General features: G+C 37.5%; 2 protein-coding genes across 3 annotated transcripts; both read left to right on the top strand.

Annotated features, from left to right (window-relative positions):
- The first annotated feature begins 472 nt into the window (after positions 1 to 472).
- On the top strand, positions 473 to 1741 carry LOC110688590. Its single transcript, XM_021865357.1, has 2 exons — positions 473 to 1436; positions 1542 to 1741. Exons 1-2 carry the CDS (start codon positions 473 to 475, stop codon positions 1739 to 1741), a joined length of 1164 nt encoding a protein of 387 aa, XP_021721049.1.
- A 9069-nt stretch (positions 1742 to 10810) lies between these two features.
- Positions 10811 to 18766, top strand: LOC110688334 (neutral ceramidase 2-like). Of its 2 annotated transcripts, none has more exons than XM_021865074.1 (10): positions 10811 to 11208; positions 12008 to 12401; positions 12726 to 12934; positions 13650 to 14003; positions 14600 to 14864; positions 14953 to 15223; positions 15326 to 15451; positions 16165 to 16228; positions 16922 to 17091; positions 17967 to 18766. In XM_021865074.1, exons 2-10 carry the CDS (start codon positions 12058 to 12060, stop codon positions 18513 to 18515), a joined length of 2352 nt encoding a protein of 783 aa, XP_021720766.1. In that variant the 5' UTR covers positions 10811 to 11208; positions 12008 to 12057; the 3' UTR covers positions 18516 to 18766. The 2 variants fall into 2 exon arrangements, with proteins under 2 accessions (XP_021720766.1, XP_021720765.1); XM_021865073.1 differs by having other exon boundaries at positions 10812 to 11111.
- The last annotated feature ends 962 nt before the right edge of the window (positions 18767 to 19728 follow it).

The raw sequence follows: 19728 nt of genomic DNA, 5'->3' as shown, positions 1-19728 counted from the left end.
AGTTTAATTTAGTTTATAATAGTATAATGTACGTTATTAGTTTAGTTTATATTAATTAGTATAATGTATGCTACTAGTTTAGTATAATGTACGTTAGTTTAGTTTCGTTTAGACAAGTATAATGTATGTTAGTTTAGTTTAGTTTCATTTAGTTTAGTATAAGGTATGTTAATTTAGTTTGGCATAATGTATGTATGTTAGTTTAGTTTAGTTTAGTTTAGTTTGGTATAGTATATGGTAGTTTAGTTTGGTATAATGTATGTATGTTAATTTAGTTTCGTTTGGTTTAGTATAATGTATGTTAGTTTAGTATAATGTTTGTTAGTTTAGTTTAGTATAATATATTTTACTTTAGTTAAGTATAATGTATATATGTATGTTAGTTTAGTTTAGTATAATGTATATATGTTAGTTTAGTATTTCAATCTTCTAAAGATGTTTGAAATGAATAATACCCGTTGAAGTTAGAATCATGAAACGAAGAGAGCGGAGCTGGATGTATGATAGTATGGATGGGCGTTCTATTAAGCTTGAGTTCTTGAAAGGGGTAGAGGAATTCGTGCGCTTTTCCGAAGATCATCGTGAGACTGCAAAGAATGAATATAGGTGTCCTTGTGTTAAATGCAATAACAGACGTTTTCAAGATCTGGACACAGTAAGAATTCATTTGTACAGCAAGGGATTCACTCCTCGTTATTGGGAGTGGATTTGTCAAGGGGAAAGGCTACCTGAATCCTCGGTAGAAGGCCAGTCAAACGAATATCGTGATATGGTTATGGATGCTGTTGGTCATAATTATGATCGATCGGGTACTGAAGCTGCAGAGGAGGAGCCTAACGCTGAAGCAAAGCGTTTTCTTGATTTGTTGAAGGCGTCTGAACATCCATTGTATGAAGGGAGTTCGATGTCAGTTTTGGAGGTGGCGGCAAGAATTACTAGCTTAAACTGTGAGTACAATTTGCCGCACAGGTGTGTCGATGGGTTCGTTTCATTGTTGACAGAAGTGATCCCTGGTAGCAGCCGTTTGGGTGACACATTCTACGATGTTAAGAAGGTTGTTAAGGGGTTGGAGCTGCCGCATGAAAAGATTCATGCATGCCCCAAGGGTTGTATGTTGTTTTGGAAAGAGGATTCTGAACTTCCTACGTGTAGAGTGTGTGGCAGTGATCGATATAACAAAACTTTTAAAGGCAGCTTGGTTCCGAAGAATGCGCTATTTTATTTCCCGATCACACCTAGGTTGCAAAGAATGTTTGCAACGAAGAACCTTTCAGAGGAAATGAGCTGGCATGCAAATAATCCTCGTGTCAAAGGCACGATGGCACACCCTAGTGTCACTGAAGCTTGGAGACAGCTTGATACCTGCTTCCCAGAGTTTGCCTCGGATCCACGGAATGTTCGACTAGGGTTGTGTACAGATGGTTTTGCTCCTCATGGTAAGTTCGGGGGTCAGTACTCTTGTTGGCCCGTGATTTTGACCCCATACAATTTTTCTCCCTCAATGTGTATGAAAAGACAGTTCATGTTCTAGTCACTGATAGTCCCTGGCCCCAAAAACCCGAAGGGGAATTTAGATGTGTACATGCAACCACTGATACTGGAGCCGAAACAGTTGTGGGAAGTTGGCGCAAGTACTTATGATATATCAATGAAACAAAACTTCAACCTTAGAGCAGCCATCCTATGGACCATTAGTGACTTCCCTGCATATGGTATGTTGTCTATGGTCTACGGCTGTTAAGAAGGCATGCCCGTACTGCATGGAAAAGAGAAAGGCATTTTGGTTGCAGCATGGGGGAAAAGTTTCGTGGTTTGATTGTCATCGTCAATTTCTTCCTGTGGATCATCCTTTCCGAAAAAGTAAAACAGCATTTTGCGAAAACAGAGTTGAAAAAGGCTCACCGCCGCACATCATGTCAGGGGTGGAACTTTGGGAATGTGTGAAAGACCTTCCGAGGGCCACCGATGGGCCTGAATCACTACAAGTGTTGAAAAAGGAAAATAAAGGGTGGTTCAAGCAAAGTTGCTTGTGGGAGCTTCCGTATTGGAAGCATTTGCTGATTCGTAACAACTTAGATATCATGTACATTGAAAAAAACTTCTTTGATCAAATATTTCACACTGTAATGGATGTGAGAAGACAAACTTGTGACACACCTTCGGCCAGAAAAGACATCGCCAAATATTGTTGGCGACCACAACTTCATCTACAGCCTGATGATAGAGGGAATGAGGTCATGCCAAAGGCCCCATTCTCCCTCGATAAGGGTCAGAGGAAGGTTTTGTGTGAGTGGGTTCGTGACCTGCGATTCCCTGACGGTTACGCCTCCAATTTGGGCAGATGTGTGGATCTGCAGGCGTGTAGAATACATGGAATGAAAAGTCATGATTGTCACGTGTTCATGGAGAGGTTATTACATGTCGCATTGAGAGAATTGCTCCCTGTTCATGTGTGGAATGCAGTAACATAGATCAGTCAATTCTTTAGAGACTTGTGTTGCTACACAGTCACAGTCGGTGACATGGAACGACTGGAAAAGAACATTGCCGAGATCCTTTGCAAACTTGAGAAGATTTTTCCCCATGCATTCTTCAACTCCATGGAGCATTTACCCATACACTTACCGTACGAGTCAAAGTTAGCTGGACCTGTGCAGTATTGGTGGATGTATCCGTTCGAGAGGTAGTGAACCCTTGATTTAGTTGTTGAGCAGCCACAAATTCAACGTTTAGTTTCATAACATACTTTAATTTCAGGTTCCTTAACCATATAAAACGGAAAATTGGCAACAAGGCTCGCGTTAAAGGTTCGATAGGCAGCGCTTACCTTACTGAGGAGATAGCAAACTTCTGCTCAAATTATTTCCAGCCGTCAGTTGACACAAAAACACGAGATCTGGGTCGGAATGTGAATGCTGATGTTGACACCTCCATCGACACCAATGACATCCCAGAAATGTTCACGGAGGACACCGGTCGGGTGTCAACCGAGGGAAAATTGAGGTGGTTAGATGAAAAGGAATTTCAACGTGGACACTTATTTGTTTTATCAAACAGTGGCATATTAGGTGAATATGAAAGGTAATCCACAGTAACTAAATTGTTTCCATCATATGATCAGGTGTACTGAGTTTCACGGTCATTAACATGTTCTTGCTGTCGTAGCAGGAGGTTTGAGGACCATATTCTTAGCGCCCGTCCTACTCTGCGTAGAGAAGCTGTATGGGAGACATTCGAAACACAGTTCCCTAATTGGTTTAGGGACAAGGTGGGACCTCTTTCAAATATAGGGATATTTATTGACTTCTGTATGTATAATCCAACTACGACGTCCTTTAATTTTATCTAACACTAACAGGTAACTGAAGAGAAACCAAGATCTGATGTGTTGCAAGCTTTGGCTAGGGGTCCTTTCAAGAAAGTTCGCACTTGGAGCCGAATATGTGTTAGTGGTTTCAATTTCCATACGCAAGACTACGACAGACATAAGGGCACGATCAATTACGGTGTGTGTGTCCAGTCAAGATGGAGGAGAGTATTTTGGCATGTTACAAGACATTATTGAAGTTGTCTACACTGGTGCGATCCGTGAATACAAGACCATCTTGTTTAAGTGTAGTTGGATGGATTGTGGTAGGGGTATGAACATACATGAACAATACAAGCTTGTTGACGTGAATCATACTAAGAAATACCCCAAATATGACCCATTCGTGCTGTCTTATCAAGCTGGTCAGGTGTATACGCACCATATCCGAGCCTCAGACGGGATCGATCTCAATGGTGGGTTGTGTTTAAAACGCAGTCAAGGTCCGTTGTGGATGCTCCTGTTGACCCGGAGTTCTTGCAAGGAACACAAACACGAGAATGCAGTACACTCTGCCCACCGACTGATATCCCGAACTACGATGGCGATGGAGATGGTGGCGATGGTCATGCATTTGTTGTCTCCGAGGGTGAGGACGACGATATTGTGTCTGCTTCTGAAGACGAATCAAGCGTCTCTTCAAGTGACAACGAAGAGGACAGTGACGAGGATGAGGACGACATTGTTGTTTTTAATGATAGTACTGATGATAACAATAGTGATCATTGTAGCAATAGTGATAGTAACGAGTAGCTTTAATGATTTATTTGAGGAATACAACTATTTATGCAATGTATGTTATGTATGTATGTTATGCATGTATGTATGTATGTATGTATGTATGTATGTATGTATGTATGTATGTATGTATGTATGTATGTATGTATGTATGTATGTATGTATGTATGTATGTATGTATGTATGTATGTATGTTATGCCCTTGAACTGTTTTGTAGGGAACCATGGCCGGCGGAAGAAAGGGAGGCAGCTCGGGGAAGAAGTCGCGAAGATCTGATCCTTACCCCCCGTACCATGTGTCAGACAGCCAGCAGGCCCCCGAGACTGCTGAGGATAACTCTGAGACTGTTCAGGGTCTGGGTGACACTCATGTACCAGATTCGCTTACTCAGCTTAAGGATCTGTCACAGCCCCGGAGTTCAGAGCAGTCGGTGGAGCGTTGTATGCCACGCCTAGACCCGACCACGCTGTGGTAAGAATATTAGATCATATGTTATGTGCATTTCGTGATTCATATTTCTAATTATCAAAAGCTACTGACGTTGTTTTTGTTGTTCTGAAACAGGTTTGATGACCAAATAGTGAAGAAAGCCATCTCCGGCTCGATCCAAGGGCACTATACGGCGCCTTGGAGGAACTATGGAGAGGTAGACGATGCCACGAAAACCCATTGGTGGAACTTGTTCAGCGTATGTACCAATACAATTGTGTATTATTTTATTGTACAAAATATTTTGTTGTTACGTTTTACGAGTTTTGATTTTACAGCAACATTTTACATGGTCACCGGAGCTGGACAGTCGTGTACGGGCGGCATTCAAATCTCGGGCTAGTACCCGCCTTCGTGACATGTTTTACACTGTCACGAAGAAGATGAAAGGTGAAAGACCGTATTGGGTGTCGGAGGAAGTGCACAAGAAGATGATGGAGATTCCGGATGCTGATGGCACGTACCAGAAGCGGTCCACCCAGAACAGGCTGAACCAAAGAGGCGGTTTCATGGAGAATGAGGTGGAGGCAACCCACTTCCAGGGTTCCATATCAGCGGCACAACATGCAAAACGGATGGTATGTATAGGAAATGTTGTTTTAGGTTTTGCATCATGTCAGTTTACATATTAAAGTGATTTATTTGTGTTTATGTGCAAAGGCGGCGGAAAACCAAGGGAAACTGCCATCCGCTGCTGATCTGTTCCTGAAAACGCACTTCAAGGAGGTGCCAGGTAAAGGAAAGGTGCCGGCAAACAAAAAGTCCCAGGAGATTGCGGTAATAAATTCAATAATTTAATTTCTTGTATCACGTAAATCGTCCCAAAACTTAGTGAAATGCATCTAGGGTTCGTTTTCAACGCATGAACACTTGTAACTAGGCTATATTGGTATGTTAGTGCAAGTTATAGGTTAGTTTGATAGTCAATGTGAAAAATAGGCAAGGTAGAACACTTCTAAGGTTCGTTTTTCTCGTCAATTTTTCTGTTGATAAAAACCCTTTATTGTTGACCTTTTTTCTCTTCAAACGTCATTATTTCTTAATATATCTCGTCAATGTTATGCAGGAAACATATCAGAAATTGGTTGAGGAAGCGAGCAGCCAGGAGTCTTCCAAAAGCCAAGATGAGCTATACTGGGATGCAGTGGGCGGACGTAACAAGAAAGGTCGAGTAAGGGGGCTTGGTCGAGGTGCTGAGTTGTACTATCAATCCCATTCTGGAGGATCTGGGTCCTCTCAGTAGTACCAGCCGCCGGCGTCGTCTGTTATGGCTGAGATCGAGGCTCGAGTGGAGGCCCAGGTACACGCTCGGTTGGAGGCACAGTTACAGGCTCGATTTGAGGCTCAGTTACAGGCTTGATCCGAGGCTCAGATGGTCGAACTGGAGCGGAGGAACAAAGAGATGATGGACGAGATGTTGAGTCGCATGACCGGACTCAACACTCCATTCACATGTTCCAAGATGCCGCCGCAGCCGCGAGACCCTTGGGACGACAACCCCGGTTCTGGGGGCTCAGATTCTTTTCCCGTCATGTAGCTTTCTGTTTCGTTTCCCGTACTGTACACAATTTGAGATACAATTTAGCTAGGTTACTAATCCAAACTGAATGTAGTAATTATAATTATTAATTTATGTTGATCGTTTGCTTTATTTTCAAATGTTTAAACAGGTTGCTATAGCGAACAACAATTCAAAACGGAGGAAAAAAAACAAACTAAATAGCGTTTCCGACGGAATAAGTCCGCCGGAAAAGGGGGAGATTTCCGACGGAAAAATTCCGCCGGAAATCTCCGACGGAAAAATTCCGTCGGAAAGTAAAGGAGTTTCCGATGGAAAAATTCCGTCGGAAAGTAAAGGAGTTTCCGGCGGAAATTTTCCGTCGGAAATCTCCCCCTTTTCTGGCGGATTTATTCCGTCGGAAATTCCTTATTTTCCGACGGATTAGGTGTTCCGTCGGTGCTTTCCGACGGACTTTTCCAGCCCCCAATCACCATGCTCCGACGCAATTTTTCCGTCGGAAAAAGCATCGGAAAATACATTTCCGTCGGAAATCCGTCGTAAATGACCTTATTTCCGACGAGGGTGTTTCCGACAGACGTTTTCCGACGGAATTGTCTATTTCCGACGGAAATCCTCTATTTTTCGACGGATTTTTTCCGTCGGAAATCAGATGAATTCTTGTAGTGATATAAGCCCTCGTTCAGGTGTATTCAAACAAAACCCTTGAATACATGTTGACGTCATCAACGTCACCCTACATTCAAACTCAAGTTGACGTCATCAAACGTCGCCTTACAGGTGTCACACACGTGTCAACGCCAAGCTGCGGAACAGAATTAGAGGACTTAGTTTATTTTATTATAAACTATTATACAAAGATTGTACCCAAAATTCAAATATTAATATAAATTAATTTGTTACTTTATTTCTCGTTTAGACTCGAAATTTGTGTAAACAAATTTTGACACGCTCGGTGAGACAGTTTTCGCTCTTCATCTCCGCTCTCCAAATTTCAAAACTCGTAGATTTAATGGGGGCATGCCAAATTTGCTTTCAAATTCTACAGGAAAGTTTCGAGACCAAGTTGCATCCGATGTCAAATCTCCACAACAGGTCTCGAGGGGGGGTTTGTTGACACCAAAATTTTGTTAATTATAAGGTGTCAGATATATGTAAATAAGGATATAATATCAAAAAATATAGGATATTTATCATCAAGATATCGTTGAATATTTGATAGCTATCTTGTTCATTACTATATGATATTATATATAAAGAGAGTTGTTTTTAGGGTTTAATTAGGCTCAAATGAAATAAGTCAAAATGACTCCATCTCCTCCCTACTACCAAACATTGTAGGTCCATAGTATGGAATAAGCCAACAAGGCCCTATACTACAAACAAATATCAAAATCCTAGCCTTTTGGAGACAGGAATCAAGAGATGTACGAGAGTTGTAACCCACAAATTATCAATGAAATTATTGTTTCCGTATATTTTTCTACCTCTTTATTTATATATTGCAGGTTTGAATTTTTCTGGTTTACAGCGACAATTAACCCAAAATATACAAAAGTTTCCGACAAACTACCCACAAATGCTTGATTTAGTTCGTTTTTAATGGTCTCTTACCTAATTTTCCAACCCTTTTTTTTTCAGAATTAACAATTTGAAGAAAAATTATTTTTCTCTCTCTTCAAACCTAGCCACCATAGTAAAACTTAGGGGCTGCCATCGATTTTTATCGATGGTAAACCCCAAGTTCTTCTTTAATTTAATGTTTTTAGCAACTAAAGATCACCAATAGTATGGTGAATATAGTCAGTTCCTCTATGTAGGGTTTAGTCGGTCCCTCCATGTAGGGTTTAGTATTGTTTGTTTGTTTTTAGTGTGTGCAGAGATACAAATTTAGAAGATTCGTCTTGCAAATTTGTGGAAATGCGGGACTGTTGGTACAAGGGTGCAGATTTAGAAGATTCGTCTTGCAAATTTGCAGATCTTGATGACCAATCAAGTTTTATCACTTTTGCGACTATACATCAATGGAGTTCCGTCAATAACGATGTAAAGGCATCTAAAATTATCCAGAAGCGATGTCATTAGTTTAGGGGTGTTTAATTCTTGTATTGAGAATTTAGATCTCTTAAATGATGACTGTAAATGCCGAATGACTATTATTATTTAATGAAATCACCCTTCCCTATTCCATTTAAAAAATAAATAAAAATTATTGTGTAAATATTATTTTTCACTTAATTTTCCTACCCCTTAACAATTTTTTTTTAAAAAAGGGGTTGGAAATAAATTTGAAATTGGGATTTATAAGCAAAATAAAAAGAGATGACATATTAATTGTAATTTTTAAATTGGAAAAATAAATTTAAAAAACACAATAACAAATTAAATTAGGAAATTTGAAGACTTTGTTGGAAAAATTTGATATTTTGGCCTAAATGTTGCCTGAGATTAATTTTTTTACCAAATTGTCACATGGAGTTTACATTTTTTACCATACTAGATTAGTGTCTGTGAGATGCACGATAGTAATAACATTTTTTTCCATAATTAATTTGTGATATAATATAAAAATGAGGCAACTTATGTGGAATAAACAAATGCAATGCATGTAAGAAAGATGAAATAATAAGGCAAGATTTATTAAAACCACAATTAAGGAAAAAAAATTATTTTTAATTAGTTGTGTTGAAAATATTTTAAAATAGTGTACATTATATTATATTAATGATGCATGTTATTCCCAATAAAACTATACAATGTAGATGCCTTATGGCATTTTATAAATGAATTAATTTAGTCCAAAAAAAAAAGCTAAGTAGAATAATTTTTTAAAAATAAAATTTAAAGCTGACATCATATATTTTATTGGCGGGAAATTTTTCAATGATTGCTTAACATATGTCCAAAATAATCGATGTAAACATGACCTGTTTTAGTACTAGTTAAAAGATTTTTTAAAGGGAAAAAAAATGTTATAAGTTGGTAAAATTATTACAGAAATATTTAGCAAAAAACATACTCAATTATTATCATTTCATAACATTTCAAATCAACAACATGAAAACAAATGTTTTTATTTTATTTTATTTTATTGAACCCCACTATTGTTCGACTATGAAAAAAATATTAATATTGTAGTTTTTGGCCCTCGTTTTTTATACTATCCATCATATTTCAACCTTCTAATTTATAGCTCATTCTCCCTTAATTAAAAGTCTCAAAATCTTGTGTAACTATTTTAAGTAAATAGAATACGAAATAAAAAGGAATAAAATTATTATAAAGATAATGTATAAAATTAGGAATAACATATTACTGTATTATAATTGTATGACCCAAATATTCCAAAAATAAAAGATTTTTGTTAAAAAGGGAGAAGGGAGTTTTGAAGGGAAAAAATAGCACCAGGAAGTGACACGTGTCATTCCTGGTGTCTGTTTTAGTATCATGTTATTATTGATTGATTGTCGCCGGAGTTATTTTTTTTACCGAATTATCGCTATAGGTCTTTATTTACAAATATGGTCAATTGGCCAATTGGAATCAAAAGTTATCCTTCACCTTAAGAATAAGTTGGAATCAAAACTTTGTACTATTATATGAATGCCCAATGTTCCTTTAGATTTAGTTTAATGTATTCAATGGGAAATACTATTGTTCTCAATAAATCTCAAAATGTCATACATTTCATTTAAGTCTATTTCAATTGTAGGCCTTCCACATCATCTCATCCATATTCTATGATGTGAGCTACACATCATCTATTAATTAATACAAAGTACGGGCGACTTATTACTCAATTTTTTTTTTATAGACGCAACGATTAAATTAGTGAATTGCTATTCGTCGCTCGCAAATTACCAGGCATCGCTCGCAAATTGAAGTGATTTTACCATTTTGCCCTTTGCTTGTTTTTTCTATATAAGGAAGGCCCGGGTTGTTGTAATAAAATACGAGCTTCCTCAAAACATTACCGAGCATCATATTTGTTAGTTTCTTTAAAAAAACCCGAGCCGCAAAATTCCCGAGCGAATTCACCTCAAATAATCTTAAAAAGAAACAACAACTAAATTATTTTTAATAAACAAATACAACAACACCAAATTTAAAAAACAACTACAACAACAAATTAAATTACGCAATAACATAAAAAAAATAAAAAATGACAGACCAAAACAAAAAACAGAAATAAAAAATAAAAAAAATATACAAAAGGGGACTTCCGCCTTAAATTTTCGGAAGTTCCACGGAAATTCCGGAAATTTCAGGCGAAAGTGTGAACATCCGCCTTAAATTTCCGGAAGTTCCGTGGAATTTCCGGAAATTTAAGGCGGAAGTCCCCTTTTTCCGGAAAAAAAAATTTAATTTAGATGGCAAATTATATTAAGATGAAGTTTAGGATATTGTATTTACATAACCGCGAATTAGGATATTTAAGGCGGAACTTTCGTAAATATTTATAAGCAAGGGGCAAATTAGGAAATTCATGTTCAAAATACGAGCGACTTTTAACAACTCCCTTAAATTAGAACAGAGAGAGTAGTATATTTGAATAAACCACCGTATGAAACAGGTAGGTCCTCCCTTGCTCAATTAATGGCACCACAAATGCAAAATTTAAGACATAACCTAACCTCGTCAGAGTCGTTACTTCCACACCTCGGACGCGATTATATTGCTTTATACTTGACTCTGGGTTAAGTAGAGTAAAGCAACAGCATAGTATAAACTGTAACGCCAAAACTGACGAAACTTCTCTCATTTCTATGGCGTGTGAAACACTGGGTCCCACACTTCCTCCATTAAAATAACCTTCCAAGTTACTTACCCTTTTCTAAGTCTGCTTCACACTCACATTTTCTCTCACCTCTTCTCATCAAAGCTCCGAAAATCCTCCCAATTCTGCTCATCTTTTTTCGGCATAATTTCTCATAATTTGCAATTTCTCTCTTTTTCTATTCATCGGTGCAATTGGCGCGAAATTTCAATTTTATTTGGTAATCATCTCATTGAATTTTTGTATTTTTGCTGTATATCATGAGTAATTTTGGATTATGGTGGTATAATCTGCGATCAAGCATAGAATTTGACTAGGTCAGCTTATAATTAACCGTCGCTTATTTTTTTTGAATTAAGTAATTGTTTGCGTAGGATTGTAATTGTTTTTGTTGGTGAGGAATATCTGGTTCATTTAATTTGAAGTATTGTTGTTCTACTTGTATTAAGTATTGCTATTTTAATTTTGGTTTAATTGGTTGTTTAAAATAGGATTAAATGGTATTATACCTGCAATTAATTCAAATGTTGCTGTAAAGTTCAATATTATGCTTGTTTTAGTTGAATCTTGCCACAAAAACTGGAGCATTACTTGCTAACTTACTTTGTAGGCCACGATTATGTGGGAGAAGGCATTATGTTGATTGTGGATTGCTTGTTTCGCCTTGATTTGAACTTGTTCGTTGTTGTCTTTTAATTAGGATGATTCTTAAGAAGCTATTAACCGAGTAAAAGATGGAGCGGAATTCTAGAGTGAGATGCCTATCTAATTGATTGTAGTGAGTAGGATTAAAAACAATCAAACTCCAATTAATGATAGTAATTTGCTTTATGATGTAGAAATAAGTCATTCTTCATAAGGAATTTTTGCTATGGAGGAGGTGTTTTTAAAGTGTGGAAGATAAGAAAGAAAGAAACTACTTTGCCTACATCATGTTAACAAATTACTGATTCACATTTATACTCTCGAAATCTATGTGTTAAACTAGTTGAATTTTATGTCAATAGTTACAAAGGATTGGCCGTGATGTCCAATTGTTCTGCTCATTGTGATCTATGATACTTGTGAATATTGTTGATGCTAACGCCACTTTGTCCTTTTTCTTTTGTTATGAAGGCATATGAAGAGGTTTGAATAGGTTCTATTATCCTATTTTTGGATCTGCAATGAAGCTGCTTTGTTCCTCATGTTTCCTAATACGGGGAAAATTTGGAGTCATGCGGCTTTCTCTTTTACTTATACTGCTATTATTGGCCGGAAAAGGAGCATTCTCAACTTCCAATTATCTAATTGGGCTTGGGAGCTATGACATCACAGGACCGGCAGCTGATGTTAATATGATGGGATATGCGGATACGGCACAAATTGCATCTGGGGTCCATTTTAGGTTGCGTGCTCGCACATTTATTGTGGCAGAACCTCCAGGAAATCGTGTAGCTTTTGTGAATCTCGATGCTTGTATGGCCTCACAACTTGTGACTATCAAAGTTCTTGAGAGGTTGAAAGCAAGGTAACATCTCTCTTTCTACTTGGATCATAATTATGTTGAATATACATATACTCTGACCCTATAAAGTGCATGTGTTCACGAAATGTGAAAAACTCGAACTGGGTTTATTTTAAGTATAGTGAGTTTTAGGAGGTAGGAGGCAGGAGCTGAGAGTTAATTGAACTTACAAATTACTGAACACCTCAGAAATGAGTGATATACCATATACCTTCAGTATACTTATTTAGGGTGATTTATTTTCCTTAGGTTTGCTACTGTGTATTGTCATGTATCATGTTTGGAGAATAATTTTTTATTATTATCATTAAAGAGCTTTGTTTGCAGGTATGGGAATCTGTACACTGAAAAGAATGTTGCTATCAGTGGAATTCATACACATGCTGGTCCCGGGGGTTATCTGCAGTATGTTGTATACATTGTCACTTCTCTTGGATTTGTGCGCCAGTCCTTTGATGCTCTTGTTGATGGCATTGAGCAAAGTTTTATACTAGCTCACGGAAATCTGAGACCTGGTTCGATCTTTGTGAACAAAGGTGCATTAAACTTTTCCTTTGCATTACTCTCCAACCCTTATTGTCATATAGGAACCAGATCTAGATATAGCATAATGCTTGGTGATCGAGTTTAGTCTATGCTCATCTTCGATATACATGATATCATTTTGCATCTATCTTTAACCAAAATTCTGTGTCTTTTGATTATTTATTATTTAGTTGAAGAAAGCTTTTTTCAGTGGGGAAAAAAAATTAAATATAGTTTGCATAAGCTATATGTTGCTCACTTGCTCCTTTTTGCCTTTCTTACTCATTGTTTACTTGACCTGGATGACGAGTGTTTTTTACTTGGTGAAAAGGCATAAGTTACTTTACTTCTTGACTATATAGGTTTCTGCGCTTTTCATCTATTTTGCATATTTCCTCCACTTCCATTGAACAGTCTAAAGCTACTTGATGAATCTGCAACTTGGATCAGGGATTGGCTAATTATTGAGCTTCAAACCTGGTGAAAGAACAACTTGTGTATATGTTGCTGAATATGCTGATTATGGTGTAGCAATTATGATATAATTCAAACCTCTTGATATAATGATGTTCCTGCCTGATCTTTTTATAATATACTCTTATGCCTAATAATCCTAATATATTACTTTTGTTTGCATTATTTTTTTGGTGAGAGGGGGGGGGGGGATTGAATGGTTATTTTGACTCTTTTTATGTTTATGTCTTCTCACCTCTGTCCCTTGCACAGGAGAGATTCTTGATGCTGGTGTCAATCGCAGTCCTAGTGCTTATTTAAATAATCCTTCTGAAGAGCGAAGCAAGTACAAGTTTGATGTTGATAAGGAGATGACCCTTCTGAAGTTTGTAGATGCTGAATGGGGTCCAGTGGGCAGTTTTAACTGGTTTGCGACTCATGGGACGTCCATGAGTCGTACAAATCCGTTGATAAGTGGGGATAACAAAGGTGCTGCTGCACGATTTATGGAAGACTGGCATGATGGGAAGGATAGCGGGAATATTTATTCTGACGAATCTCACACAGGATCTACAGAAAGAATTCCCAGGCGAATTTCCAATATTATTCCTGAATACAACGTTAAGCGTAAGCATCAAACATTAATCCAAGATCTAATTTGTTATAGTGTTCCAGTGGTCTTACTGCAGCTCCACTAGACCATTGGTGTGTTTAAATGTGAAGCCTTCATGCTAGGTTGTTGAAACTAGTAGACCTTTTGTTAGATTATATGATGAAATATATTCTAGTAGAGTCAAGTGATTAATGTGAGAAAGGCTGTCTGGCAAGTTGTTCAATGACTATATTAATTTTATTAAATTAAGATAGTTGTACATTTTTTGCTCCAATGCTGTATAGCTAGAGAAGAGCCTGGTTGGAGGTATTGAATTAATGGTTATGACTTATGATATGTTATGGATTTGAGTTTCGGCTAGATTTGGCATTACAGCTAGAAGCTGTACTGACACGGGAAAAAGACCCTATTAATCCTCTGGAAGTGTATGTAGTGGTCAATCTACTTATCTAAGATTCAAATGTACGTGTTTAGTGTATGTGTGTGTGTGTATACACTCACACCCACATTGTGATTGCTGATGATGAGTTTGTCCTGTGCTCCTGTACACATCCTAGTAACGGTCCCAGAGGCTTTAGTTTTGAGATCTCTTCAATATTTCTTTATGCAGATCGTGAACTATTGGATCTCGCCTCTTCTTTTCAGGCTTCTTCTAAAAGAGAAGTAACCAAATTTTTGAGCATTTCTAGCCGTGTGAGAAGTGCTCTCCGACAGAGTGATAAACCTAAATTTGTCGCTGCATTTTGTCAGTCAAACTGTGGTGATGTTAGTCCCAATGTTCTTGGTGCATATTGCATTGACACGGGCCTTCCCTGTGACTTCAATCATAGTACATGTGGTGGGAAGAATGAACTATGCTATGGTCGTGGACCAGGGTATGCAACTCTCTCAAATTATTTTCACTGATATGGCTAGAAAAATTTCAGTGGCCATGCAAAATTAACTGTTATCTTTTCCTCACAGTTACCCTGATGAATTTGAGAGCACGCGTATAATTGGGGAGAGGCAGTTTAAGAAAGCTGCTGATCTTTTCAAAACAGCATCTGAACAGATAAAAGGGAAAATTGATTTTCGACATACTTACCTGGACTTCTCTAAACTTGAGATTACGATCCCTAAAGAAGGAGGTGGCAGTGAGGTAGTCAAAACATGTCCGGCTGCAATGGGATTTGCCTTTGCTGCAGGTACTACAGATGGACCAGGAGCTTTTGATTTTAAGCAGGGAGATGACAAGGTAATTGAAACCACTAAATTATGTTCCCTTTTTGTAAATTTGTTCACATGGTTAGTGTTTGCATGATCAGTAAATCACTATTCTTGTGGTGCATAATGTCAGGGAAACCCCTTTTGGAGATTAGTGCGTAACTTACTGAAAACACCGGAAAAAGAGCAGGTTGACTGCCAACAACCAAAACCAATTCTACTTGATACTGGTGAAATGAAGCTTCCATATGATTGGGCGGTTAGTATCTTCATATAAGTAATATGGCTACACAAAGCTATAGTATATTGTTTGGATATATGAGTAAAGTGCTTGCACAGTTTGACAGGACCTGTTATTACAGTCAACTCTTGTTGGACAATACAGGCTAATACCTGCTAGTCTGCTACTTGATTGGATTGCTGATTTACTGGAATATTGCGTTGTAGTGCTGTTCTATGTAGGTATGGGGGATGATCTATTAAAAGATGGTGGAAGTAGGCCTTCTCTAAAGTATCAAAGCCAAAATGCTATAATTATGTGACATTATTAAGAGTTGGATTTTGCGCAAGAATTTGAAAAAAGAGATTAATAACAAGGTTAAGAATGCAACCAGCTTGTGTGAAAAATTAATATTGCCCAAGTGGCCAAGTCTGGCTTACTAATTTTAGAAACTTTCATAAGTGTAGAAACAGAACACAACCTCGGAACTGTGTTGTTCTCGATGGTTCCTTCATTCCTTGTGTGGTTCAGTAAGTTAATATTTATTGATGACCCTCTTGAACGCCTTAATCCCATAAGTAGGATCGGCTACATGAACCAACATGAGGACTTCCCAGGAGGTCACCCATCCTAGTACTAATCTCAATCATTGTGACTCATGTCAAGCGATGTGACAAAGTTTTACACTGGCTGTTACTGCCCTACCATTTATTTAAGTCTTTTTTATCTTACCCAAGGTGGTTCCTCTGCAGCCTGCAATACTTCCAATCCAGATCTTGCGAATTGGGCAATTCGTTATCCTTAGTGTACCTTCAGGTAGTCTTTCATCTACTTAATTAACATTTTATCAAGCTATTTGGTTTCTAATTTATTTGTTGGCAGTTTGTAATTTTGTGTGTATTTGACTATCTTCTAGTAATCTTGCATCTTGTTTGTTATATTTCGACCTTTAAGGTGTTGCCTCCCCAATTTGTTAGAATTCTAGTTCTTTGTTCCAAGTATTGATGCGGGATGCAGGATCATTATACTGCTGGTAATATAAAGAGTTTAGGCTCTAGTTTTCCTAATAGATCAGCTGATCGTTTTTATTTGTATCGCTAGGATTCACCTTTATAATGGTCTTAAAAATGCATGGTCTGCTTTGGCTTGTCAATCACCAATGTTTCAGGAGCAGGTTCCCTGCTAATTTAAGGAATGTTCTTTGAATAAGCCTTAGAAAATTAATTAGGTTTTGTCATATGTTCAGAAATTAGTTAAGTTAATCCTCTTAAGGTGTGGCAGAGGTTTGAGCTTTATTAATTTTACATTGTATTTTTAGGGGAGAATATGTGTTTAGAACTTGGGTTGTCATATTAGCATCATATTGTGCAAACCTGTAACTTCAAGATTTTGGTGTATTCTTTCCTGTGAATTTACAATTTCAGAAAGTTAAAAGTTTCATATGATGTATGACATAGAAGTACATTTTTCCTTTTATTTTGGCTGATTTTGCTTTTATTCTGCCATCAGAGTTCACAACAATGGCTGGTAGGCGTCTTCGTGATGCTGTGAAGACAGTTCTTACAAGTGCATCTAGTGGAGAATTCAATGGCGGCCTTCATGTTGTTATAGCAGGATTGACAAATACTTACTCACAGTATGTTACCACCTACGAGGAGTACCAGGTCCAAAGATATGAGGTCAGTTTTCCATTTCCAGATTATTAAGATATTGCTTTATTTTCCTATCGTAATCATTGCTTCCAGCGAGTCAGTTTTATTCAAGGTTAACTTTGTAGTAATATATTGTTAGCCGTCTATGGTATCTGGTGGCCCCATATTATTGTTGGTGTCCACTAAAACCAACTCCATTTCTATTTGCATTATGTGCATTTACACTATCTAGCTACTGAACTTATATGGTTTCTCACAAGCCATTGACTTGAAGAACTCTTGTACAGCATATATCAGGCTTTCAGCAGTTTATTCTCAGTTTGCAGCTATTATATAGTTTATGCATTTCTTCTCCCAATCCCGATTTTATTGTTGTAAGGCATTCGTTTAATGTTTTGAGATAGATTATAGCAATAAGAACCACAATTCTACTTCCTTGTAGGTGTCGTGCTATTATAAGTATAGCAGACTCACTTCTTACTACTAGTAGGCATGGCTAAGATAACCTGACCTGTACTTGAAATTGACCCGACCCAAGAAATTAAACCCAAAAATTACCCGACTAGACCCCTATTGAAAGACTGCACCAGAATTTGATCTGACTAAAATGTCCCAATTCCATCGTTCTGATTGTCAGCTCAATTAGCCAGTCAGACTATTAGAGAATCTATTTGTTGGAGATATTTTAGGATCCTGTGTTGGTAATTTTTGGTTCCTGCTGAGGAACTTTCTGTACCAAAAAGAAGTTGCCGCTGATATTGTTCATGAACTAAAAAACTTTGTATCTGGTTTAACCTATAGCCCTATAGGTCCTGGAACTCCGTAACACCACACCCCCCCCCCCCCAAATAGTTAAAAGATAATGCAGAAAGCTGACCATTGACTGACATTATGGTTAACAGGGTGCTTCTACGTTATATGGGCCCCACACACATAGTGCCTTCATTCAAGAATTCAAGAAACTTGCTACAGCCCTCGTCCATGGCCAAAGGGTTGAATCGGGCCCCCAGCCACCAGATCTCCTGGACAAGCAAGTGGGCTTTCTCACTCCGGTTGTTCTGGACACACCTCCCCTTGGTTCAAACTTTGGAGATTGCAGCACGGATGTTCCCCGAAATGCAACCTTTAAGAGAGGTGATATGGTGAGCATCGTCTTCTGGTCAGCCTGTCCAAGAAATGATCTCATGACCGAAGGAACATTTGCTTTGGTGGAGATGCTTCTTAAGAAGGACAGTTGGGAACCAGTTTACGATGATGATGATTTCTCTCTCCGCTTCAAGTGGTCAAGGCCTGCCAAACTCAGCACACATAGTCAGGCAACAATAGAATGGAGGATCCCACAGAAAGCACTGCCAGGTGTGTATAGAATACGGCATTTTGGCGCTTCAAAGGGACTTTTTGGGTCAGTCCACCACTTTGTAGGCGCATCCAGTGCATTTGTGGTAGTATGAGATACTAGGTTTTGTACATGGCATGTACGTTTCACGAAACCACAAGTATTATTTCAACATGACCCGTGCTTTGTAAAGTATTGATCTATTTAGTGCAGTGCTCTTGTCAAGAAAAAAATGCCTCCAGTTAATGTTGAGGGCGATTGTGAGCATGTAATTATAAACTTAAGTTTATTAAGACTGGACTTTCTGTATTATTCATCAAAATCGTTACTGATAATGAATATCAAAGGTCCTTAGCCCAAAGAGAATACCTACGTCTTGCTTAACCTTGTCAGTTTTCATATTTGGTTTTTGGTTGGTTGGTATTAGGCATTTATACCTCAACGCAAATCATTCGTTACTCTTTTGTCAATGAAATAGGTCTCCGAAAGGGACCCAAACAATACTGCCAGATAAAATCAGTAATTTTAACATCACGTTGATAGCTTTAATGCAATTTCAAATTTTGTTGGTCACAGATTTTTCAATTCCTCTATCCTTAATTCTTTGACCAAATTTTTTTAAATTGCACTAAAGAGTAGTATTGTGCAAAGTATGTTTGATTGAAAATTTAAATCTATTAGATTTATTTCATGAGTGGGCGAGACACTTTTGACTATTGATTTAATATTATCAATAAATTCCATGAAAGTCTTTGCTACTTAATTCAAGCATCTATAATGTCATTTACCTATTGTAATCTAGACTTGGATTAATTCATCAATATTCACTTTAACAAGAATAACAACTATTCTACAAGTATATACGGAGTAAACGATAGCTGACACACAAGCAAGACTAATCACTATACGGCCCCGTCCACTTCACGTTATTTTTACTTAATTGAAATTATTTTTACTCAACTTAAATTATTTTTGCTATTTTTTTTTATTACATATCTTCTTTAAAGTTACTGAATTTTACTAAACTGAACTTATTTTTATTGAATCGATATTATTTTAAATTAATATTAATTTTTTAAGGTGGAGTGAATAGGGCCGTATACAAGGCCAAAATTTAAAACCGATGACTATACCAAATTAAAAAAACGGATATATACAAGAAAGCCCATCAAGCAAAAAATCTGAGCCTATTTCAAATCAATCCACCCGTCCATTACTCCCCATCTCTCCCTTTATTTTTGCTCCATTTGACTTCGCGCGATCTCCTAGACATGTATTAAAACGGTCATATCTCCATTTTCTTACGTGTAAAAATTATAAAAAGTTGA

This window comes from Chenopodium quinoa, unplaced genomic scaffold (assembly GCF_001683475.1).
Source record: "Chenopodium quinoa cultivar QQ74 unplaced genomic scaffold, ASM168347v1, whole genome shotgun sequence".
NCBI classification, from domain to species: Eukaryota; Viridiplantae; Streptophyta; class Magnoliopsida; order Caryophyllales; family Amaranthaceae; genus Chenopodium; species Chenopodium quinoa.
The sequence above is the reverse complement of the archived record's forward strand: the minus strand, read 5'-3'. Positions and strand labels throughout refer to the sequence as shown.

Excerpts from the sequence above, each read along its gene's own strand:
- LOC110688590 (XM_021865357.1), top strand. The coding sequence starts at position 473 with ATGAAACGAAGAGAGCGGAGCTGGATGTATGATAGTATGGATGGGCGT. Across the intron at positions 1,437-1,541 it reads AGATGGTTTTGCTCCTCATG|TCCCTGGCCCCAAAAACCCG; the intron begins GTAAGTTCGGGG and ends AGTCACTGATAG.
- LOC110688334 (XM_021865074.1), top strand. The coding sequence starts at position 12,058 with ATGAAGCTGCTTTGTTCCTCATGTTTCCTAATACGGGGAAAATTTGGA. Across the intron at positions 14,004-14,599 it reads TCCTGAATACAACGTTAAGC|ATCGTGAACTATTGGATCTC; the intron begins GTAAGCATCAAA and ends TTCTTTATGCAG. Across the intron at positions 17,092-17,966 it reads ACCAGGTCCAAAGATATGAG|GGTGCTTCTACGTTATATGG; the intron begins GTCAGTTTTCCA and ends TATGGTTAACAG.